The following is a 25,234-nucleotide window of genomic DNA, read 5'->3' on the forward strand; positions in this document are numbered from 1 at the left end:
AACTAGAGAAAGCCTGTGTGCAGCAATGAAGATCCAACGCAGCCAAAACAAAAGATAATATAAATAAAAATAACTTTATAAAAAAAAATCAGTAATCGTGAGGGGAGGAGGGTACAAATGTAGGGTATTTAAAATGCATTTAAAGTTAAGAGGTTGGCAACTTAAAACAATTACGTATATATATAGACTGCTACATAAAAACCTCATGGTAACCACAAACCAAAAATCTCAGAGGCATAACCCTCTCAGACTTCAGAAAATACTACAAAGCTACAGTAATCAAAACAGTGTGGTACTGGCACAAAAACAGACATATGCATCAATGCAACAGAACAAAGAGCCCAGAAATAAACCCACATATTTATGGTCAATTAATCTTTGACAAAGGAGGCAAGAATATACAATGGAAAAAGATAGTCTCTTCAGCAAGTGCTGAAAAGACTGCCACCATACACAAAAATAAACTCACCATACACAAAAATAAACTCAAAATGGCTTAAAGACTTAAATATAAGACATGACACCATAAAACTCCTAGAAGAGATCATAAGCAAAACATTCTCTGACATAAATTGTACCAATGTTTCCTTAAGTCAGTCTCCCAAGGCAATAGAAATAAAACCAAAAATAAACAAATGGGACCTTATCAAACTTACAAGCTTTTGCACAGCCAAGGAAACCATTAAAAAAAAAAAAAAAGACAACCTACAGAACGGGAGTAAATATTTGCAAACTATGTAACCAACAAGGGCTTAATTTCCAAAATATACACACAGCTCATACAACTCAACAACAAAAAAACAATCCAATCGAAAAATGGGCAGAAGACCTAAATAGACATTTCTCCAAAGAAGACATTCAGGTGGCCAATAGGCACATGAAAAGGTGCTCTATATTGCTAATTATTAGAGAAATGCAAATCAAAACTACAATGAGGTACCACCTCAAACCAGTCAGAATGGTCATCATTAAAGTCTACAAGTAACAAACGCTGGAGAGGATGTGGAGAAAAGGGAATCCTCCTAACACTGTTGGTGGGAATGTAAGTTGGTGCAGCCATTGTGGAAAACAGTATGGAGGTTTCTCAGAAACTAAAAATAGAATTACCATATGATCCAGCAATTCCACTCCTGGGCATATATCCAGACAAAACTATGATTCAAAAAGATACGTACACCCCTATGTTCGTAGCAGCACTATTCACAATAGCCAAGACATGGAAACAACCTAAATGTCCATCAACAGATAAATGGATAAAGAAGATGTGGTATACGTATACAACGGAATACTACTCAGCTATGAAAAAGAATGAAATAATGCCATTTGCAGCAACATGGATGCAACTAGAGATTAGCATACTAAGTGAAGTCAGACAAAGACAAATACCATAATGATATCACTTATATATGAAATCTAAAATATGACACAAATGAACCTATCTATGAAACAGAATCACAGACATAGAGAACAGACTGGTGGTTGCCAAGGGCGAGGGGGTTAGGGGAGGGATGGAGTGGGAGGCTGGGGTTAGCAGATCTAAGCTTTTATATATATGGAGAATGGATAAACAACAAGGTCTTACTGTATAGCACAGAGAACTATATTCAATATCCAATGATAAACTATAATGGAAAAGAATATTTTAAAAATGTATATATGTGTAAAACCGAGTCACTTTGCTGTACAGCAGAAATTAACACAACACTGCAAATCAACTATATTTCAGTAAAAATATTAAAACAAAAAAACACATAAAAATCTATAATAGATACACATACAAAAAGAAAAAGGAATACAATCAACACTAAAGACAGTCATCAAATCACAAGGGAACAAAAGAAGGAAAAAAAGACCTACAAACACAACCCCCAAACAATTAGCAAAATGGCAATAAAAACATACATATCAATAATTACCTTAAATGTAAATAAATGGACTGAATGCTCCAATCAAAAGACAGAGAGTGGCTGAATTGATTAAAAAAAAAGACCTGCATATATGTTGCCTATGAGAGACTCATTTCAGATTTAGAGACACATAACAGACTGAAAGTGAGGGGATGGAAAAAGATATTCCATGCAAATGGAAATCAAAACTAAGCTGGAGTAGCAATACTTTTCAGACAAAATAGACTTCAGGATTTTTTTTTTTTTTTTTTGGCCACACCGTGCAGCTTGTGGGACCTTAGCTCCTTCCCTGACCAGGGATCAAACCCAGGCCTCCTGCAGTGAAAGCATGGAGTCCTAACCACTGGACCGCCAGGGAATTCCCCAAAATAGAGTTTAAATAAAGACTGTTGTTACAAGAGACAAAGAAGCACACTACAAAGAAGGATCAAGGGATCAATCCAAGAAGAAAATATAACAGTTGTAAATATATATGCAAACAACACAGGAGTACATAAAATACATAAGGAAAACATTAACAGACATAAAGAAAGAAATTGACAGTAACATAATAATAGTAAGGGACTTTAACACCCCACTTACATCAATGGACAGATCATCCGTTGATAGAAAATACACCCCACTTACATCAATGGGCAGATCATCCATTGATAGAAAATCAGTAAGGAAACAATGGCCTTAAATGACACATTAGACCAGATGGACTTAATTGATATACATAGAACATGCCATCTGAAAGCAGCAGAATACAAATTCAAGTGCACATAGAACATTCTCCAGGATAAATCACATGCTGGGCCACAAAACAAGCTTCAGTAAACTTAAGAAAATTAAAATTATATGAAGCATCTTTTCCGACCACAATGCTATGAAACTAGAAATCAACTATAAAGAAAAAACTGCAAAAAACACAAACGTGGAGGCTAAACAATATGTTACTGAACAACCAATGGATCACTGAAGAAATCAAAGAGGGAATAAAGAAATACTTAGAGACAAGTCGAAACGAAAAAAATAATGATCCAAAATCTATGGGACACAGCAAAGGCAGTTCTAAGAGGGAAGTTTATAGTGATACAAGCTTACCTCAGGAAACAAGAAAAATCTCAAACAATCTAACCTTACACCTGAAGGAACTACAAAAAGAAGAACAAACAAAACCCAAAGTTAGTAGAAGGAAAGACGTCATAAAGATCAGAACAGAAATAAATGAAATAGAGACAAAAAAAAAAAGAAAGAAAGAAAGAAAAGAAAAAGAAAAAGATCTGAAAGCTGAAACTAAAAGTTGGTTCTTAGAAAAGATAAACAAATTTGATAAACCTTTAGCCAGACTTACCAAGAAAAAAAAAAAAAAAAAAGGGGGAGCAGGCCCAAATCAATAAAATCAGAAATGAAAAAGAAGTACAACTGACACCACAGAAATACAAAAGATCTTAAGAGACTACTACAAGCAACTATATGCCAATAAAATGGACAACCTAGAAGAAATGGACAAATTCTTAGAAATATACAATCCCCCAAGACTGAACTAGGAAGAAATAGAAAATATGAACAGACCAATTACCAGTAATGAAACTGAATCAGTAATTTAGAAACTCCCAACAAACAAAAGTCCAGAACCAGATGGCTTCACTGGTGAATACTATCAAACATTTAGAAAAGAGTTAACACCCATTCTCCTCCAACTATTCCAAAAAATTGCAGAGGAAGGAACACTTCCAAGTACATTCTATGAGGCAAGCATCACCCTGATACCAAAACCAGACAAAGATATCTCAAAAAACAAAATTACAGGCCAATATCACTTTTGACACAGACGCAAAAATCCTCAAAAATATTAGCAAACCAAATCCAACAGTACATTAAAAGGATCACACACCATGATCAAGTGGGACATCCCAGGAATGTAAGGACTTTTTTCAATATCTGCAAATCAATCAATGTGATACACCAAATTACAAATTGAAGAATAAAAACCATATAATCATCTCAATAAATGCAGAAAAAGCTTTTGACACAATTCCACATCCACTATGATAAAAAAACTCTCCATAAAGTGGGCATAGAAGGAACATACCTCAACATAATAAAGGCCATATATGACAAACCCACAGCTAAAATCATTCTCAATGGTGAAAAACTGAAAGCATTCCCTCTAAGATTAGGGACAAGAATGCCCACTCTCGCCACTTTTATTCAACATAGTATTGAAAGTCCTAGCCACAGCAATTAGGCAAGAAAAAGATAAAGGAATCCAAACTGGAAAGGAAGAAGTAAAACTATCACTGTTTGCAAATAACATGATACTATATATAGAAAATCTTAAAGATACCACCAGAAAACTACTAGACCTCATCAGTGAATTTGGTAAAATTGGAGGATACAAAATTAATATACAAAAATTGGCTGCATCTCTAATCACTAACAATGAACTATCAGAAAGAGAAATCAAGGAACAATCCTATTTACCATCACATCAAAAATAATAAAATACCTAGGGGAAAAAAACCTGTACTCTGAAAACTGTAAGACATTAATGAAAGAAACTGAAGACAACACAAACAGATGGAAATATACACTGTCTTCTTGGACTGGAAGAATTGATATTGTTAAAATGCCCATACTATCCAAGGTAATCTACAGATTCAGTGCAATCCCAATCAAAATACCAATGGCATTTTTCACAGAAATAGAACAAATAATTTAAAAATTTGTATGGAAACACAAAATAGACAAAACAGTCTCAAAAAAGAAGAACAGAGCTGAAGGAATCATGCTCCCTGACTTCAGACTATACTACAAAGCTACAATAATCAAAACACTAAGGTACTGACACCAAAACATACAAATAGATCAATAGAACAGAATAGAGAGCCCACAAATAAACTTGTGCACTTATGGCCAATTAATCTATAACAAAGTAGACAAGACTATACAGTGGAGAAGACAGTCTCTTCAACAAGTGGTGCTAGGAAGACTGGACAGCTACATGTAAAAGAATGAAATTGGAACACTCTCTAACACCATATACAAAAATAAACTCAAAATGGATTAAAGACCTAAATGTTAAGACCGGAAACCATAAAAATCCTAGAAGAAAACATAGGCAGAACACTCTTTGACGTAAATCGTAGCAGTATTTTTTTGGATCTGTTTCCTAAAGCAAAGAAAATAAAAGCAAAAACAAACAAATGGGACCTAATTAAACTTAAAAGCTTTTTGCTCAACAAAGGAAATCATCAACAAAACGAAAAGACATCCTACTGGATGGGAGAAAATATTTGCTAACGATATGACCAATGAGGGGTTAGTATCCAGAATATCAATATATAGTTCATACAACTCAACATAAAAAAAAAAAAACCCTGATTAAAAAACGGGCAGAAGACCTGAATAGACATTTTTCCAAAGAGGACATACAGATAGCCAACAGGCACATGAAAAGACGCTCAACATCACCAATCATCAGGGAAATGCACATCGAAACCACAATGAGATATCACCTCATACCTGTCAGAATGGCTATCATCAAAAAAAACATAAATAATAAATACTGGCGAGGATGTAGAGAAAAGGGAACCCTTGTACACTGTTGGAATGTAAACTGGTGCAGCCACTGTGGAAAACAGTATGGAGGTTTCTCAAAAAACTAAAAATTGAACTACCATATGACCCAGCAATTCCACTCCTGGGTATATATACAAAAAAAACCCCAAAACACTAATTCAAAAAGATACATGCAACCCACCGTTCACTGCAGCATTATTTACAACTGCCAAGATGTGGAAGCAACCTAAGTGTCCAACAACAGATGAATGGATAAAGAACGTGTGGAACATATATACAATGGATACTACTCAGCCATAAAAAAGAACGAAATGTTGCCATATGCAACAACATGGATGGACTTGGAGGGCATTATGCTAAGTAAAATAAGTCAGACAGAGAAAGACAAATACTGTGATATCACCTATATGTGGAATCTAAAAAATACAACAAACTAGTGAATATAACGTAAAAAAAACAGATTCACAGCTAGAACAAACTAGTGGTAACCAGTGGGGAGAGGAAAAGGAGGAAGGGAAAGATAGGGGTAGGGGAGTAAGAGGTACAAGCTATTAGGTGTAAAATTAGCTACAAGGATATATTGTACAACATGGGGAATATAGCCAATATTTTATAATAACTATAAATGAAGTTCAATCCTTAAAAACTGTGAATCACTATACTATACACCTGTAACTCATATAATACTGTACATCAATCACACTTCAAAAAAAAAGGAGGAGAGTGGAGGAGGCTACAACTGGGATTGCTGCTAAGAAGAGCAAGGCAGTAACAGAACAAAAACACGTGGAGCGGAGCCCTCGCAGCCTCACCCACACTGGAAGAAATGACAGCAGTGCTGCCGGTCTGAGTGGCCCTGAGCCAGTGTGCAATGGAGGGGCGGCAGCCCTGCTGGGACTGAGGAGGCTGGGCCCAGGTCCTGGCGTTGCCACCTGCCCCCTACCCAGGGCAGCTTGGGCCGGACCCCACGGGCACCTGCCCAGCGACCCAGCGCACTGGGCGTGGATGGGACACGGATGGCCATCCGGCTTTGCTATTTGAGGGCGGTGTGCGGAGGGTACGGTGAGGCCATGACGAAGGCAGTCAGCTCAGAGTGTGCCTGGGGAAGGGTTCGGACGGTCCTCCTGTTTCAGAGAAACTGAGTCACGAGGTAGTGCGTGCCCCGCCCCCCCATACCCGGAGTCTCAGAAGGAGCGGCGCGTTGGCGCCACCAAGCGGCCCCTGTGGCGGCGCCCCGTGTGGTCTTGACCCACGTGGCTGCCGGGGGCGGTGCCTGTCTGGAGGTGGGTGGGTGGGTCCCCAAGGTCGCGGGCCTGCCTGGAGCACAGGCCACCCTCAGGCAGCCGGCCCCCTCCTCCCCAACCCTCCTCCAAGGAACCCACGTCAAAGAGTGGAGCAACCCGTCTTGGGGAAACTGAAACACAGGATAGTGGAGGAATTTGTCCAAACCACACACATCAGCAACAGAGCCGGGCCGGGACCCCAGAACGCTCAGCCTCCGGTCCTGGCTCTGATCCCTCAGGGCAGGGGGCAAGCTGTCTCCCCTCCTTTTCTCCCCCTTCAAGTGGGCGCAATGCAGCCACTGTCTCTGACTGTTCTGAGGGCCAAAGGGGCACCAAGGTGCCCCTCAAACCCCAAATGCTTCCTCTCCCCACCCCGACCGTCCGCCCCTCCACACAAATCTGTCCTGGGCCTACCAGGTGTCTGGAGGGAAGACTGGGTTCCCAGTCGTGGGCCGTGTCCCGCCAGGACCCCCCCTCCCACCCCAGGGGCTGAGATGGCGGCACAGACGCAACTTGGAAGCGGCGGTGGGGCAGTCGCTCTGCCTTCATCTTTAATGGCCAGTGCGGTACAGTTAGTGGACAGACGGGTGGACACCGGACGCAGAGGGGCAGGGTGGTCACAGCGGTGCCGTGGGTACCTGTCCTCCCCGTGGAGAAGCCCGTCTTTGGCAGGATGCTCTGGGAACGCCCCCAGCTCGGGGCACCGAGCTAGCCTGGACCTCTGGGGGGACCCTACCCCTTCCTACTTGCCAGGGGCTCCGGCATGTCTGTCCCTCCTTGGGCCTCCCCGGACAGGGCTCAAGGCCTAGGTCACAAGTTGACATTAGCCAGGGTGTGGGCCCTGCTCTGCGGCCCCCAAACTGTCCCCCTCCTGTATCACAGGTGGAGGATCCAGAGAAGTCATCGGGGGTCCTCAGGCAGGCACAGACCCCCAGGCCTGTGGCATCAGGTGGGTACCAGGGTGCACGGGGGGTGCTGGCGTGGGGTGGGTGCACCCAGGCCAGCACCAAAGCTGGGGCTGCAGAAAGGCCAGTGCAGACCGTGGTCTGAAACCATTCAGACGTAGAGCTACAGCTCCTTCACGGCCAACGCTTTTTGCTGGGGAGACCCAGCGTTTAAGAACGGGGACAGGGGAGGCCCGGGGGCGAGGGGTCCCCAGTGAAGGAGGTGCTGAGGACGGTGTGGTTGGGGCCATGGGGCCCTCAAAGCAGAGCCAGGTGAGGGTCACCAGAAGGGGACACCAGCTGGTGGTCTGTCACTGTCCTGGCTGGCGCTGGGGCCACCGGACACACGCAGGTGGCAAAGGGCGGCGTGAGACGGAACGCGGAGCACAGTGCTGGCGGGACCCTGTGGCAGCCACACGTCCAGGCCTCCGAGAACTTGGCAGAAACTTGGGGCCGGAGTGAGGGCAGGTGGGCCCAGAGAGGGTGGCGGTATTGGCACGGGGAGGAGGCCGGGGCCCCGCAGGCACTGCAGGCAGGGGTGGGGAGGGGCCCCGGCAGCCCTCCCTGGGCAGGGCTGGGGGCCCAGGCCTGGCTCAGAGGCCAGCGGGGAAGGAGGCGTTGGCGGCGGAGCGGTCGGGGCAGCTGCCGTGGGCGTCCCGCGTGAGGCTGTAGGTGCAGTAGGCCACGGCTGAGCCCAGCGTCAGCCCCGTCATGTAGGACACGGTCATGGTGTTCCCTGCGGACAGGACCGGACCTCAGCTGGCGGGAGGGGCCCTGGGGGGAGGGGGGCCACAGCGAGGGCTGGAGCCGAAGCCCTAGCTTCTCAGGTGTGAAGCAGTGACCACGGCCAGCTCCCGCCTGGGAGGTGGCCGCCCCAGGACTGTTCCACCCTGACTGAAAGTGCCGGGCGCTCCAGGCCTCGCCTGCTTCTCTTTCTCTCCAGCCTCCTACCTCCAACTGCTTCCTCGTCATGGACCACTTAGGATGTCTACTGGGCTTCCTGAACCTACAGTGTCCAGAACCCCCCTCCAGTGCCCCTTCCCACACGGCCCCCTCCCCATCTCACTTGACGGCAATCCAACCTTCTTGCCGTGAGCAGCAGGCCCCCCTTGGGAGTCCTTCTTGATCTCCCCCCTCGCCACACCCCCCATCCTTTTCTCACACTCCGTCTCCCAGTCCATCAGCTGGCCCCGTGGGCCCTGCAGTTAAAACGGATCCAGAATCCAGCACTTTCTTCCAGGTCCCTCCCACCTGTTTACTACTCCACTGCTGCCCCCTGCCCCAGGGCCTTTGCACATGCTATCCGCGCCACTCCGAACACTCTTCCCTTGCATTGTCACGTGGCCCCTCACTACTTCCGCCAGGTCTCTGCTCAAGTCACCTCCTCAGTGAAGCCTTCCCAGACTGCTCTGCTTCCATTGTGAACCCCCTACCTCGATTCCCTCGTGCCATTACTCTGTTTTACATTCCTCAACCACGCTCATCACCATCCAACACATTACATCTTTTTGTTGTCTCTTTGTCACCTCTGGACTGTCAACCCCACAAACATAGGGATCACTGTTTTGTCACCACTGTGTCCCCAGAACGTAGAACAGTACCAGGCGCACAGTAGGGGCTCACCAAGTAGCTGTGAGATGAATGAGGGGGTAAGTGGTTGGCGAACGTCCCCAAGCTACGAGCTCCGAGGCTGACTTGACCCTGGCACCCAAAGGTAGCTTCTCGCTGTGTGGTCTTGACTTCTACGGGCCCGGGTTTCCCTGCCTGGCAGTGGACAGTCCTGCAGACAAGCCGGGTGCGGGCCGAGCAGGGCCTTACCTGCTAGCTCCCGCTGCTTGGGGCTCACTTTGCCCGCCGCTAGGATCATGGGCACGCTGCCGAAGTAGCCGTTGCTGATGCCCATGAGTAGGGAGAGGATGCAGGGCCAGGCCGGGTGGCGGAGGGCGGGCGTGCTGCTGGGGTAGACGCACAGGATGAAGAGGGGGATGAAGACCACGCGGAGGCAGGAGCAGGCCAGCAGGTGGGTGCCCCGCCATTCCACGGGCAGCGCCGCCAGGATCTGTGGGGAGACAGACGTGTGGGCCCCTGCCACTCCCCGAGCCCTCTCCCCAAGCCCACTCCCCTCGCGTCTTCCCGGCAGCCTCCAGACACACCCCTATCCCTGGACACTCCCGGCTCAGGCTGTGTCTCCGTCCTTTCCCACCTTTGTCCACGAAACCCCACCAAACCCCTCATATGGCAACACATAGTCCTTGATGTTTGCCTGGCACCCAGCGAAATATGACACACGTGCCCCTGTTCAGCCTGCACAGCGCCCTTGCTGGGTGGGGCTCTTGACGTTATTTGAGAAACGAGGATACAGAGGCCCAGAGAGTCAGGCCCACCTGCATCAACACGTACGAAGTGGCAGCAACTGAACCCATTAACTACGCTTTGCTCCCTCGGGAAGCACAGACTCGAGTTTCTCAGACCTCCCAGCTGTGTGACCCCAAGCAGATGGCTTTCCCTCTCTGGGCCTTGCGTTCTTCTACAGAAGACCAACAACAGGCCGGCCATTTCTGGGTGCCCTCCTTCGTGTGCCCACACCTGTGCTCAACTAGTGAGTGTGGGGCAAGCGCCACCTCCCCCCACTCCTCCCAGCTGCGGTCTGGACCATGGCTCAGCTCCCGCCCTCCCCACCAGGAGCCACATGCATCCTCAGCTTGGGGCCTGCGACTCCCCCGGGGACCCTCCCCGCGGCTCCCGCAGTGACCCTGGTGTCTGCTGCCCCCACCCACGGCGTCCTCCCCCAGGGCCGGGAGGGTTGGCGGGGGCGCCCACCTTGCCCACGAAGTCAGAGAGGTTGAACACGGCCATGATGAGAATGGGCAGCCACTCGCCCAGGATGCAGTGGCGGATCTCGGACTCGAGACCCGGAAACAGGCACAGCGTGATGAAGTAGGTCACGGCGATGGAGAGCATGTCCGCCCAGATGACGCGGGCCACCACGTAGCGGTGCAGCAGCAGGGCTGTGGGCGGCCGGCGGGGTCAGGGGGCGGCACCCCTAAGGGGCCCCAGCCCGCCGGAACACCCCCTGCCCTCCGCGCGCAGCCGAGACACGGGACGCCGGGGCCCAGCCCGCCCCACCTCGGAAGGAGGGCCAGCTGCGCCTGATTCTCGGCCGAGGCACATCAAAGCGCGTGTAGGCTCCGCCGCCGCCGGTCACCTCGTGGGCTGGGCTGTCCTTCGGGGACCCGCCGTTGGCCAGGCCTGGGCCCTGGTGCTCCTGGAGGGGGAACAGGGTGGGACGCGTTTGGGTGAGGGCCCCCCACAGGCTCCTGCCGGCCGCTTCCTCGCTGTCCCGCAAACACGCCAAGCTCCTCCCACGCCGCGGAGCCTCTGCGCGTGCGCTCCCCTCTGCCCCACCCCACGCCTTTCGTGTGGGTCCTCACGCCCCTCCGCACGGCTCAGGTCTCAGCCCAGAGCCACTCGCGGACTCTCCGTGACCATTAAGGGGGCCCCGGTTTCTGACGTGGACCTTGTCACAGCCGGCCTCCCTCTGCCCGGTCTCTGGCTCCGCGCAGTGTCCCCAGCCGAGGGCCCAGCGAGGGTGACTCGCTGGAACGTCTTCGAGAACATCCTGGCTCCCCCTGCCCTGCCCTCGTGGCCCGGCTCCCCGGCGTCTCAGCCTCCACACCTGCGCTATGTGGTCCTGCCGCCACCAGAGGGCACCCCAGCTCCCCAGGATGGCTCCGGGCGGGCCTGCGGGGAGGCCACAGGTGTGGGCCATCACACCGGGTGGGTGGGGAGGTTAAGGCCTCAGGTGTGGGCTGTCACAGCCAGGGGGCCTCAGGCCTCAGGTGTGTGGTGCCACGAAGGCATGAAACCTTGGTCCACAGAACGAAGGAGGGCCTGTGGGTAGGAGCCTCGGGCCACAGGAGGAGCTGGAGCCTGAGACGACAGCGACAGCGGGGCGCGGCTGGAGGAGCTCGGCTGGGACGGGGCGGCGGCCGTGCCGGGCCTCCCGGCTCCCTCCGCCGACCTCGCGACTTACAAAGTGCACGTCCTCGGCGGCCACGTCGTGGTGCACGCGGTAGCCGGTCCTGCGGCCGGGGCGGGGCCGCGCCGTGTGGTAGAGCACGAAGCGGCTGCCCCGCACCAGCAGGTGCAGCAGGAAGCAGAGCAGCTCCAGGCCCGCGGAGACCAGGAAGAAGATGAGCGTGCCGGCCCGCTCGTCGGGCAGCAGCAGCTTCGTGAGGATGCGGCTCAGGGAGACCATCACGCCCGCCGTGCCTGCGGGGGAGGGGCCGTGACGCGAGCGACCCCGCCCACTCGACCCCGCCCCGCCCCGCCCCCCAGCAGCCCTGGGACACGGACACGCCGTGGCTGCGCACAGGATGCGCCCGCGCAGACCGCCCCTCTCTGGCCCCTGCGCCGGCACACACACACACACACACACACACACACACACACACACACACACACACACACACACACACACACACACACACACACACACACACACACACACACACACACACACACACACACACACACACACACACACACACACACACACACACACCCGGGTGCACTGATCGCGTGCCTGCTGTGTGCCCGGCACCGTCCGCCCTGAGGACAACACTAACGACTGTGCAGGATTTGGGGGGACAGGCAGAGACGAGGGGGCGAGCATCCATTGGCAGGGGGCGGGCGTGAGCTCTACGTGTTTGTGTTTGCGGAGCTGAAAGGAAGTGGTGGGCTTGGAACCAGGTGGGTGGGGTCCTAAGGTCACAGGGGAAGGTGGTGGGGGTCACGGAAAGCGGGGTACCTTCCTGGAACCACACTCCACAGACGCGAGGCTTGGAGCCCTGGGGGCACCTGGTGGGCCTCACCGTGTGTAGAGGGTACAGAGTACCCCAAAGGGGAGAAATGGGGCCCGGAATCCACATGAGTCCTGCCCCACGGCACGGCTGAGCCTGGCCCATCCAGGCCCGGAAGGAAGACTGAGGACATCTGGACGAGGTGCTCCGAAGTGCTTGCGGCTGGGCTGAGGGTGGGGCGGCCCCTGTGCTGGAGGGCAGCAAGACAAGAGGGGGAGTCGGCTGCTCGGACCGGGGCTGGGGCGCAGGGATCACCCCGGAGGGCAGGTCCACACGACCTGCAGGGTCTTGGAGCACTGGGTGTCAGGTAGGTCTCAGGTTTGAGCAAGGGGGTGCCCTTCACTGAGCAGGGGCCGGTGGGATGACGTGTTGGGCTTAGGAAAGGGAGTCTGAGTTGCCAAGTGGGGTGGGGCTCTGAGGAGAGCTTGATGCCGAGGGCCGGCACTTGGCGTGATCACGGGTGTAGATGAGCTGCCCCTGCACACACGTGCACACACGAAACGCACGCCTTGCACACACGCTGCGAGACGCTCGAGACCCATGCTCAGAGTGTGGCACGTCCTCCTCACATCACAAAGGGCTCTGCACCCGAAGAGACCACGCCTATCACAGCCCCATCCCTCCTGTCTGGGAGTCCGGCCCCCCACCAGCCAGGCGATCCCCAGCCCCGCATACCCAGGGCTCCTGAGCCCCGCCTCGGTCCCAGGAAGAGGGTCCCAGAGCCCAGGCAGCCCGGCGCCCCGCTCCGGGGGTCTGCAGATACTCACTCTCCCCCGTCATCACCCCCTGCGTGTACCTCTTGGGCAGCATCCCCGTGTACCCGTAGAAGCTGGATTGCTGCACTTGAGAGAGAGAGAGAGAAGTGACCGTGAGACACCACTTATCACCTGTTTGCTTGGAGCAGAATTCAGAAGTTTGAGAACACTGTTGGCAAGGGTTGCTGGGAAAAGACATTAACACCACTGGGGGCAGAGGGACCTTGTCCAGTCCCCTCGTGGGGTGTGGTGGAAACAGCACCGCCCCCTGAATAGCACAGTCCTGCCTTCCACGTCCCCGCCCCGGGGCTGGCCAGGCTCCCCGACCTCCTCTGGTCATTGACACCCAAGCAGAAATGACACGCGTCACTCCTGGACCAGGGAGGAAAAGCCCACATGGTCTTCCGGTCTGTCTTTCCCCAGGGGCGGCCACAGAAGAGGCCACGTGTTACAGACGGGGAGCCACCGTCACTCAGTCTGAGTGAGTGTGGAAATAACCCCACCGACACGCTGGACGTGCAGCAAGAGCCAGAAATAAGGCTGGTTCTGAGAAGCCACTGAGATCTCTGGGCTCGTTTGTTACCACAGCATAATGTCTCATCCTGACCAACAAGACAGAAGTGCAGCAGTATCTGGGGAAAATGAAAACGTACTGGCTCAAGCCCTACGGTCTAGTGACTCCACGCCTAGAAGTAAACCCTGGAGCAGGGCTGACAAACTAGGATCTCCTGGTGGTTACCAGCATTTATTTTGTTTTTAACGAAATAGAACAGAGCAGACCTGAGTACAAAGCCTGGATTGAGAATATTATTTCATTTATAAACACACACACACACACACACACACACACACACACGCACACATGTGTGCTGGGTCATAATGTGAAATGTATCTCTTTCTGGCAGTCACAATCAACAGAACAATTGGCCTGGACCTTTGCAAACATCATTGCCACAAAAGACAGAGAAAGGCTGAGGACCATTCGGATTAAAGGAGACTAAAGGTGTGACTAGTGATGCAACGTGTGATCCTGGGCTGGGTCCTGGGTCAGAAAAACCAAACGCTGTACAGGACATTACCACGACAAACAGTGAAATGATTATGGATTGTAGATCCGATAATAGTATTGTATCAATGTTAAATGTCCCGATTTTGGCAATTGTAAATGTGGTTCTAGAAGAGATGCCTTAGGTTTAGCTGTTAAACACCCTGAACTGTTACCATTTAGGCAAAGAAGCATGATGATGTCTGCAAGTAATTCCCAAACGGTTTAAGGACAAAACATACATTTTCTATTTATATATATTTAGGGGAAATTTTATATATATACATATACTTTAGAAGGTGGAGGAGGGGGACGTCCCTGGTGGTCCAGTGGTTAAGACTCCACGCTCCCAGTGCAGGGGGCCCGGCTTCAATCCCTGTTCAGGGAACTAGATCCCGCATGCCGCAACTAAAGATCCTGCACTCAGCAACGAAGGTCCTGCATGCCGCAGCTAAGACCCAGCACAGCCAAATAAATAAATACATATTTTTTAAAAAAGATTCTTTTTAAAAAAAAAAAAAGAAGGTGGCGGCAGGGAGGGGGAACAGAGAAAGCCAGCGAAGGAAAGAAAGCGTATGTGGCAAAATGTTAACAATTGGTGAATCTAGGTGAAAGGTATATGGGAACTCATTATATTATTCTTAACTTTCCATAGGTTTGAAATAGTTTCAAAATAAAAAGTTAAAAAAAAAAATTTTGAAAGCTACCGCCCAGGAGAAACACAGTGACACAGTGACATGGGCAGGAGAGGTTGTGAAACCCAGTTTATACCTGAGAAAACCAGGGAACTGCCTCGATGTCCACATGGCATGTGGGCATGTGTGTGGAGTGTGTGCTCTGACACTGTGTGTGACCAGTGCACGCAGCCCTCTGGGTGTGCAGTGTGTGTGCACGTGTGAAAGTAGACACGCCATGTGCACGTGGACACGTACCGGCACTGAGCCTGGCTCACCCTGCATTAACATGCCCCCAGGGGCTTCCCTGGTGGCGCAGTGGTTAAGAATCCGCCTGCCAATGCAGGGGACACGGGTTCGATCCCTGGCCCGGGAAGATCCCACATGCCACGGAGCAACTAAGCCCGTGCGCCCCAACTACTGAGCCTCTGCGCCACAACTACTGAGCCCACGTGCCAAGAGTCCGTGCTCCACAACAAGAGAAGCCACAGCAATGAGAAGCCCGCGCACCGCAACGAAGAGTAGCCCCCGCTCACCGCAACTAGAGAAAGCCTGCGCACAGTAACAAAGGCCCAATGCAGCCAAAAATAAATAAATTAAATAAATAAATAAATTTTAAAAAAAAAACAAAAAAAAAAAACATGCCCCCAGCACACGAACAGGGTCGGTGGGACGGCCCGCAGTGGGCACCCAGGGGCTCAGCCCACCCCGGGCCCTGGCCCTACCTGTGCAGCCAAAGGCCACGGTGCCCACCGCAGCCAGGTTGATGGCATAAGCCTGGTCACGAGAGAAGAGCTGCAGCCACACGTCGCAGATGCTGATGAAGAGGAGGGGGCCCAAGGCTAAGAGGTAGCCTGTGTGGGGAGAGGTCAGAGAGGCGGCAATCGGTGGTGGGCTGGGGGAGCCCCCTCATCCCCCCAACATAGAGCCAGGTCTGAGGTGCCCTCTCTCTGCCTTTTTCCCCTTAATACTGGGAGGGCGGGGACATCTTAGAGTTCTCGGAGGGGCACCCAGAAGGCTTCCTGGAGGAGGCGCCTCTTGAGCTGGGTTTTGAAGCTGAATGTTACCATGGAGACAAAGGGGAGAGGAAGAGCAGGGAAGAGCAAGGGCCCCAGGACACATGTGGGGCGCACAGCAGCCTCGCCAGGCGCAGGCATCATGCCAGCATGTGTTACACGCGCATGGGCCTGACACTGTTTTCATAGTTGAACCCCATGACATTCCTAGGAGGTGCGCCCATCTTACAGACAAGGAGAGTGCGGCGCACGCAGGGAATGGAGGGGCATGTGACGGACAGGTGTGAGGGCTGGGAGCCGGGTGGGCAGCGGGCAGCGTACCCGCGGTGATCCTCGTGTGCAGGCTCAGTCTCTCCACCAGCGCGTTGTTCAGGAGCACAGCCACCAGCGCCACCAGGATGTAGGTGAGGCTCATGTCAAACACGATCGAGGTCCCTGGGGGGGGAGGGTAACAGGGGTTCAGGGGAGCCCCACCCTCTGCACCTGCCCCACCCCGGGCACTGCTTCCTCCCTCGCCCCAAAGGGGCTGACAGCCCAGAGAGGGTGAATGGCTGCCCTCGGGGTCACACAGCAATTCACAGCCGAGCTAGGGTTTGCATAAAATGGGCTCCCCGAGTGGGGTCCTGCCCCAGGGGTTTCTGGAGGGTGGCAGGCCTGAGCCAAGTGTGCAGGGCGGCACGCGATGGCAGGACGCGGCTGCAGGGGAGCCACCTGGGTACTTGTGGTGCAGGAGGGTGGCAGGCCTGAGCCAAGTGTGCAGGGCGGCACGCGATGGCAGGACGCGGCTGCGGGGGACCCACCTGGGTACTTGTGGTGCAGGAGGGTGGCAGGCCTGAGCCAAGTGTGCGGGGCGGCACGCGATGGCAGGGCGCGGCGGCGGGGGACCCACCTGGGTACTTGTGGTGCAGGTAGTCTACGTCGGTGATGAAGCTGTTGTACGGCAGCAGGAAGCCCACACCAGCCAGGAGCATTGCAAAGTAGATGGCGTGGTAGCGGTCATCAGGCACCGGCTCCTCTGCCAGTAAACCCAGACACCAGGTGAGACGTGGACAAGCCCATTCACGGCCACGACCACCACATCAGGGCTGCAGTCCGCCACCGTGGCCACAGCCCACCACGGCACCCCCCCATCATGACCACCGTAGCCACAGCCACGCCGGCTGCCACCCCGAACCACAGACACGGCATCCCACCATTCATCTGTCACTGCCACCGGAAGCACTGCCACCTTAGCCACCATCACCATGGCCACTCTCACCATATCCAAGCCACCAAAGCCATCATGACCGTGGCTACTCTCCATCACTATGGCCACAGCTGCCCACGCCACCACCATCATGGCCATTATCAAAAGTCACCAAACACCATGGCCACTGTCACCATCGTACCATCATGACCACCATCACCATACCCACGGTCCACCATCACTGTGGCCACTGCCACTGTATCCACCAGCATCACGGCTGTCGTCACCCTGGCCACCATCCATCCCCATAGCCATGGTGGCCAAAGCCGCTGCATCACAGCTGGTATCATCACCTTACAGCCACTGTAACCATGGTCGCTGTCACTGTGGCCGCTCTCCACCTTCATGGCCCCGGCTGCCCCAGTCACCACAGTCATGGCTGCTAGACATACAGCCACCAACATCACGGCCACTGCAGCCATCACCACAGCCACTGTCCGTTACCAAGAGGCTGCTGCCACCGTGACTCTCACCACCATGGCCACTGAAGCAGCTGGCTGGACAGAACAGTGAAATGGCCTTTTGCAGACTCAGCTCCGGGACCAGCTGGGTGGCCAGACCTGGTGGGGCTGAGGCAGTGTCCTCTGGGAGGCTACCTATGCTCTAAACCAGCATCCAATAGACAGGGCTGATTCTCCTACAGTTCGCGTTCACACATCCAGGAACCACGCGCGGAAGTGGGAGTGGGACCACTCACTATGACCCTTAGAGATCCACCAGCAAAATGTTTGCTTCCCACCCCCATGACTTGAGGCTCCGCTGGTCCAGAGGGCTTCGCTCCAAAGGGAGGAATGGTTCCACCCCGAGACACAGTGATTGATCCTGCAGAGAACAGGGTTGCTGCGCTGGCCGCGGGGACTGATCCTGACCATCACGGGGAAATCAGGTTGCTCCCATGTGTGGGAATAAGAGAGTAGGTCTGCAAGACGGGCGATTCCTTATGGCCTCTCTCAGGACATCCAATCCCTGTGATACAGTCAATGGAAAACGATACCAACCCAAGCCCAGCAGGACTGCTAGTGATCCAGAGCCTTCAAGAATGAAGGTTGGGGGAATTCCCTGGCGGTCCGGTGGTTAGGAGTTGGCACTCTCACTACTGGGGCCCCAGGTTTGATCCCTGGTCGGGGAACTAAAATCCCATAAGCCACATGGCGCGGCCAAGAAAAAAAAAAAAGAAAGAACGAAGCTTGGGTCACCCACCGGGCAAAGAACCATAACCAGTTAAGATGCTTGTGGTGGGCAAATGGACTATGGGATGGGTGGTGGGAGAAGGTAGTTAAAAATACCAGCTACAATCATGTGACTAGTCACAGACATGAGGACTAATATTGTTATTGTTATGAGTATTGCTTCCTCTTTTTGATATGAATATGTGTGTGTATGTATTAATCAAATGCTTTTATTTTATTCACTTTCTCACCTCTGTATCATCTAACGTAGGATGTGTTCGTAACAGTTAACGCTGTATCTCAGTATTGAAGTTCGGGGCATCAAAGGAGAAGTGTGAACATCAACATACAAGGACTTCGCATCCTTTGGGGAAAGGGTTAGTGTGTTTTTGTTCGTATGGGGGTCAGTTATGTCCTGGTAGGTGGGGGGTTGACTGTTAGTGTCTTTATCTGGAGACTAAGTATGGTTTAGGGAGCTGTGTATAGGAGGCAAGCTGGTAAGGGGTGGACTTTAATGGTCAGTTTGTAGGTCAACTTGGAGGCTGAACCACAGTCCTCAGTTGTTCAAACACTGACCAAGGTGCTGCTGTGAAAAGATTTTTCTTTCACAGAAAAATCACACAAAGCCCCTCCTTAGTTACTTTAAGTCTGATCAAAAGGGAATTTACCCTGGGTGGGCCTGACCTAATCAGGTAAGACCTTGAGGCCTTCCCAGAACTCAGGGACCCCAAACGGCTCGTGCCCCTGGGATTCTAGACTGCTTGTGATCTTCCGTCCTGACCACCTGCCTGATGGACTTCAGACTGGCTTAGCCAGCCTCCTCTTTAGTCAGGCAATGTCCTGTAATAAATCCATATGGATATCTATACATCTATATCTGTATTGCACCTTTAACTCTCTTTCTAGCTTTGTCTATCTCCTACTGGCTCTGGTAGAACCTTGACTGATGCAGCCACTGTCACCATAGCCATTACAGCTAAAATCACCACTGCCCTGGTCACCATGGCCACCATCCACTTCTATGGCCACAGCGACGTGGCATCCACTACCTGGCCAGGAGAAGCCTGGGGATGGGCCCCGAGCTGACTCTGTCCATACACACGGGTGCAGGGAGATTATCCCAACCCAACATGGGTCTCAGCCAGCAGAATCTCCACTCCCCATCTGCAAAGAGGGGACGGAAGCTGAGAATAAGTCTCCATGTCAGAGCCTGAAGTGGTCCTAGTATAACCTGTAGCCGGCCCCCAAATGAGCTATCACTTACAGGGGGCCTCCTGAGTGCCGGGAAACATCTTAAGCCACGTTTTGTGGATCCAGTTGCAAGCACATTAGGGTGGCCCCAGGATCATTCCCCTTTTCCAGATGAAGAAACTGAGGCCCAGAGAACAGTGACTTACTCAAGGTCCCTGAGTGGACAGAGACAGGAGCTTGGGTTGAACCCAAATCTGCTCGACTCCAGACCTGCACACTGCCCACTCTGCAAGTCTGATCTCACAGGCAACTGGCCTATTTCCTCCATGTAGGGAACCTGAGGCTCCGAGAGGTTGAGGCACTTGCCCTAGGACACACAGCCAGGTAGAAAACCGGGTATTTGTTTCTTGGGGTTTTTTGTTTTTTGGGCCGTGCTGTGCAGCTTGTGGGATTTTAGTTCCCTGACCAGGGATTGAACCTGGACCCTCGGCAGTGAAAGTGCAGAGTCCTAACCACTGGACCGCCAGGGAAGTCCCCAAAACTGGGGTGTTTGAACCTCACATCAATTCTCTTTTCGGACACTTTCCCATCTCCACTGAAGTGAGGCATGGCTTGCTCTGACCCAAGAATGCAGCCAACACAATATGCGTCAGTCACAGACGGAAGTTTACATACAGGTCAGTGCATGATTCGCCGTGTGCCCTCCCACCTCCTCAGTGGTCGTGGAAACCCACGTTAAGATGGAGCCTTCCCTGGGCACACGGCATTAGTGAAGGCACTGGGCCGGTGGGCTCGTTTGTTACTGCAGCAGATCTAATCCATCCTAACCGACGCTGCCTCCCGGGTTCAATGACCCCCCCAAGGTTCCCCATCCCGGGAAGGCTCCTGAGGGCTCCCACAGCCGTCCCTGCTTTGGGGCAGAGGCGTACCCTGGCCGCACCCTCACTCACCAGAGTCCGTGGAAATCGGGATGCCCCTGGCCCTACTGCCCCGGGCCTGGGCCACCCCTGCCACCACCTCCTCCAGCTGGCCGCTGTCGAAGCTGAAGCTCATCACCACGCTCCTGTGTGGCGTGCTCGCCACGCTGGGCTCCTGGAGTTGCTGGCTGCCCACCGAGCCCATGGCAGCCCTGCTGTGGGGAAAGCAGATGACGCAGGCTGGGGAGGCCAGGAGGGGATCCCCGCCCCACTGCCACTCGGCCAAGCCTGCACCCCCGGGGGACTACCACCCTCTCTATCCATCCCACCTACTTTGAAACAGCGCGCAGGAGCACACAAACCTAAGCGGACGAGTGATGTCACGTGACTTGTGTCTTAAGCTGCTCCCTGGCTGCAGCGGAGAGCAAGGCTGGAGGCCTGCGTGAGGGCGGCGGCAGTGGGCACAGCGGAGAGAAAGAGACGGGGGGAGAAATATTCTGAACACTTTGTGTGCCAGCACCGTGCTCGAGTGTCCCACGAACCATTTCCCTCTGGGAGGGGGTTCCGACATTCACTCATTTGACAGCCGATGTTAGAGCGTGAACGTCCCCCCGGCCCACCACCCCGATCTCACAGGCAGCAAGGGGTGGGGTGTTGGGGGGGGTCTAGTTTTTTCCCTGAAACATTGATCAGTTTGTTTTTCTGACAACCTTTATTAATTTATCTGATTGCCAAAAGGATACAAATTCGCTGTAGAGAATTTGAGACAAAGATGGGACACGGAAGCACCGGGTACTGAGCGTAGCACTTCTGCTTCCTGGGCCGCCCCCAGCACGTATGGGGGAACCCACGGAAGAAGCCGGGAGACAGACCGCTTCCCGAGGGATCCCACGTGCCCGGCGCTACTCCGAGTCTCTCTGAGGATGGCGCTGGCCACGCCCAGCTCCCCCACCTCTGCTTGTCCTATCTAACGTCCTTCCTGCCTCAGTTTACCTGCTCCCCCGCCTCCAGATGGGTGTGCTAACCAGTTACGGAGTGCCTCCCCTGGGCTTCCCCCCTTCCTCGCTCCCCATAGAGTTTTAGTGGGGGTCTGAGAGCCTGGAACCATCCCTGCTTCCAGGTGGGCCCTAGGGACTGGGTAAATGCCGGTCTTGCCAGCTGCGGGCTGACCCGGCTGGTGGGCACCCAGGAGCAGCGGAGAAGAGGGTTGCAGGCTTCTCCTTCTGGGGCCTGGGAAGCCAGGCGTGAACCCCTCTGGTCCCGGTGCTCTTCCTGTTGCCCCCAGCCCCGGGTCTCCTGCCACATCTGGAGCTGGGGGGCCGAACAAGACACAGGACAGAGCTTGGCCTGGGGTTGAATGACTGTGGCCTTAGGCAGGATCCTGCACTGGAGGCTTGGACACCCTGGGTCCCCAGCCACCCAGCGTCCTGGGTGGGGCCGGGGAAGGGGCCAGCGGCAGAGCGGCGGTCTACAACAACGGACACTCCTCCCTCCAGCCCTGGAGGATGTGCACCCCCGACCCCCTGGCCCGTGTTCCCCACAGAGACGCGGCGCCCCAAACCTGCCGGGCCTCCCCGCTGAGGTCTCCGCCCCGCCCAGAGGCCACGCCCCCCGGGAAGGCGGACGTGTTCCGCATCAAGGCAGGAGGCCGCCCAACTGCTCCCTCCCGCTCAGCGGTGAGGCGGGCAGCTGCCACCCACACGGCCCCCCTCAGCCACTGTCCCCACGTGCTCCTCCAGTCCGCCTCCCGGGAGGTGCTCTGGCTCCCCCTGCGGCGGCCCCATGACCCCTGATACGACCTTCCATGGTGGCAGGGCAGGGGGTGCCCCGAGGCTGCCCCCACCTCTCCTGGGCTGCAGGCCTCAACCCGCCCCTCCAGAACACCCCCTCCAACTCCACACCCGCAGCCCAGAGCCCCAGCTCTTCCCCCAATCCGCTCCTCCTCCTGCCGGGTCCCCCTTTAATGAAAATTTAAGGACAGACAGGTCAGGGATCTTCTCCTGACCCCAGCAGTCCTGAAGGCCCGGCTCATGCCCCCACTTTGCAGAAAGAGAAACTGAGGCACAGAGAGCCAGGTCCAGCGGTCCAGCTTCTATTGGGAGCCCCGCCAGGCCGACCACCTTTGGCTCCCCCCATTTCAGAGGCAACTGAGTGGACAAGCATTCTAACTGTGCCCCCAGGGCATTGTGAAGACGCTGGGTGTCTGAACCCCAAGGCCAGCATGATCCCTCTCAGGGGCTGCACTCCAGCCGGAGGGCACAAGGGAGCCTGAATTCTATCTGGAAAGCCAGCCTGTTGGCTCTCCGCGAGCCTCAGGCTCCTCGTGAGCCCCAAGCCCTGGCTGGCTGGAAGCCCTTGGATGGCCCTGGCCCCCTGTGCCTGGGCCAGCTTATGAGCTCTGCTGCTCTTTCCCCAGCCAAGCTTTCTGGACTGGCCCAACTCCTCCCTGTTGGTTCTGCCCACAGGAAAGTGGGTTTCAAGACCCTTGGGCCACCCGCTTCCTGGAGCCCGGGGAGGGTGCATGAATGCACTGGCCACAGGAGCTGGCCACAGGAGCTGGCTGGTTCCTCGGGTGCCCGGCCCCAGGCCCTGGCCCCTGGCCTTGGTGCTGCAGTTCCCCCACCCGCAGGCTCTTTCTGCGAGACCAGCCCCATCAGCAACAAAGTTGGTTCCCAGGCCTGCGCTCCTAGGCGAAGGGCAGACTCCAGGACCACCCGGAGGTGACCGCTGGGCACAGGCCACTCCTCTTCCAGACCTTTCCCAAGAGCTGGGAGGGGACCGGCAGGGGGAAGGGGTGAGGGGGGGGCGGAGGAGGTCCCAGGAGGGAACTTCGGATGGAAGGACGCTTAGGGTGTGCCCGGGGAGGAGGAGGCGCCTGGCCCCGAGCAGGGCCTGGAGCCGCCGGCCACTCTCCCCCTTCCCGGGTCTGGGTCCTGCGCTCGCAGATGGGTTGGTGGGGGGCTGCTCCGGTCTAGATGCTGGATAGGGTGGGGGTGGGAGCCCGCTCATTCCGGGATGGGGGTGGGGGACTCGGGGTCCCCGGGGTCACGTGCCCCCATCCCTGGACTCGGCGGCCGGAGCCGGCGCGGAGCCGGACCACGCGCGCCTCAGACAAAGGCTCCGACAGGTCCCCGCCTCCCAGCCGTTCCCCTCCCACCCCCGCCCGCCTCCCCCGCGGTGACCGCTTACCTCGGCCCGGTCGGGTCCTGGGGTCCTCCACGCTCCCAGCCCCGCCCGCGCCCAACGCCCCCGCGCCGGGACCCCTGGGCGCCCGCGCCCCACCCCGCTGCGCCCCGCTCCCTGCACCCCTCCTCGGGCCGAGCGCGGCCGGCGTCCTCCGCGGGTCCCGGGTCTGCCGGCCCCCGGGTCGGCGACCGCGTCCGGGGGGTGCAGCAGCAGCGGCAGCGGCGAGCACAGCGAGGGGCTCCCGCGCTCCGCCCCGGCCCGCCCCCCGCGCGGAGCCCCGCCCCTTTCTCCCCTCCTCCTTCCCCCCCCGCCTCCGTCTCCCGCCCGCTGCGCCCGCAGAGGCGGGGGAGGGGCGGAGGCTGAGGTCGGGGCCCCAGACGCCCCGGGGGACGTGGTGGCCCCGGCGACCCTGGGGTGACCTGTGGCTGATCTAGCCGCCATCCCCCATGCCCACCTCCCCGCCTGGGTGCCCAGGACTACTGCCCCCCTCCCCGCACCCCGTCCACCCCTACCAACCCTTGTCCCCTCGCGGGGGAGGCCTGCGGTGCTCGAAGGGTGGGTGGGACAGGTTACCCGGTGAGCTGATCCAAGTTTTGAAGGATGAGTAGGATTCCGCGGGCAGGAGAAACGTGTGGATTCCAAACAGGTCTAGGGGCTGCCGCAGCCCCCTGTGCCGCTCCTTCGCCTGGTCCCCACCCCTGCCCGCGGTCCCCCTGCTCGCCGCTTGGGATCAGACCCTGACGAGGTCGCTTGCTATCACTGAGCCTCAGTTTTCTCCCAGGAAGGTGCAATTATAACCCTCCCCAGGGCTGTTAGTCCCGGCGCGCACCTCTCTCCCAGCCTCCGATTGCTCATCTGTAACCTGGCGCTAAGAGAAGAGACCTGTGCTGAGGCTCAGAAAACATGCCCTGGGAGGAGTCCACGATGGGGGCAGGGGGTGTTCCTTGCCCGGAAAAGGGTCCAGCCTCAAGCGGAGAACAGGAACCAGTGGGAGGTAGATGAGCCTGCCCATGGGAAGCCCCCCAACCAGGGCTGAGCCCTCCAGGTGGGATCAACAGAGGTCCCTACCAGGACTCGTGCCAAGCCCCTACCTGGATGCCCTCCCCTCACTTTCCACCAGACTAGCCCCTCTTCCTGCCTGGAGACCCACCCCTGGTGAGTGAGGGTGGGCCAGGGGGAAGTGGCCAGTTGTTCAAAGTAATTAATCTCAAAGTTAATGAGCCTGATGCTTCCCACGGCCCTAGAGCTTGGAAAGGGCCAGCGCAGGAAACCATGCGGAGCTGCCCTGGGTGTAAATAAAAATTATTCGGTGCCTGTGAGACATTGTTCTGGATTCAGGGGACACATCAGGGTCCCTGCCCCCATGCGGTTTCGTAGGCAATAAACAGGTACAATCATTTGCGGAAGCATCAGATGGCAGACAGTGGTGGGACAGACAACGGCATGTGTCTATGGGAATGGGTGGGCATTAT

At 54.7% G+C, this 25,234-nt stretch overlaps 1 protein-coding gene across 1 annotated transcript; it reads right to left on the reverse strand.

Moving 5' to 3' along the window:
* Positions 1–7,275: 7,275 nt before the first annotated feature.
* SLC29A4 (solute carrier family 29 member 4) lies at positions 7,276–21,027 on the reverse strand. Its single transcript, XM_068566133.1, has 11 exons — positions 20,939–21,027; positions 20,610–20,791; positions 16,943–17,068; positions 16,375–16,488; positions 15,763–15,891; positions 13,331–13,405; positions 11,735–11,973; positions 10,828–10,966; positions 10,522–10,709; positions 9,520–9,760; positions 7,276–8,437 (listed from the first exon to the last, which is right to left on the reverse strand). The coding sequence occupies exons 2-11, from the start codon at positions 20,779–20,781 to the stop codon at positions 8,295–8,297; spliced, it is 1,566 nt and encodes a 521-aa protein (XP_068422234.1). The 5' UTR covers positions 20,782–20,791; positions 20,939–21,027; the 3' UTR covers positions 7,276–8,294.
* Positions 21,028–25,234: the final 4,207 nt, after the last annotated feature.

The sequence above is a fragment of the Eschrichtius robustus genome, chromosome 16 (assembly GCF_028021215.1).
Source record: "Eschrichtius robustus isolate mEscRob2 chromosome 16, mEscRob2.pri, whole genome shotgun sequence".
Taxonomy (NCBI): domain Eukaryota; kingdom Metazoa; phylum Chordata; class Mammalia; order Artiodactyla; family Eschrichtiidae; genus Eschrichtius; species Eschrichtius robustus.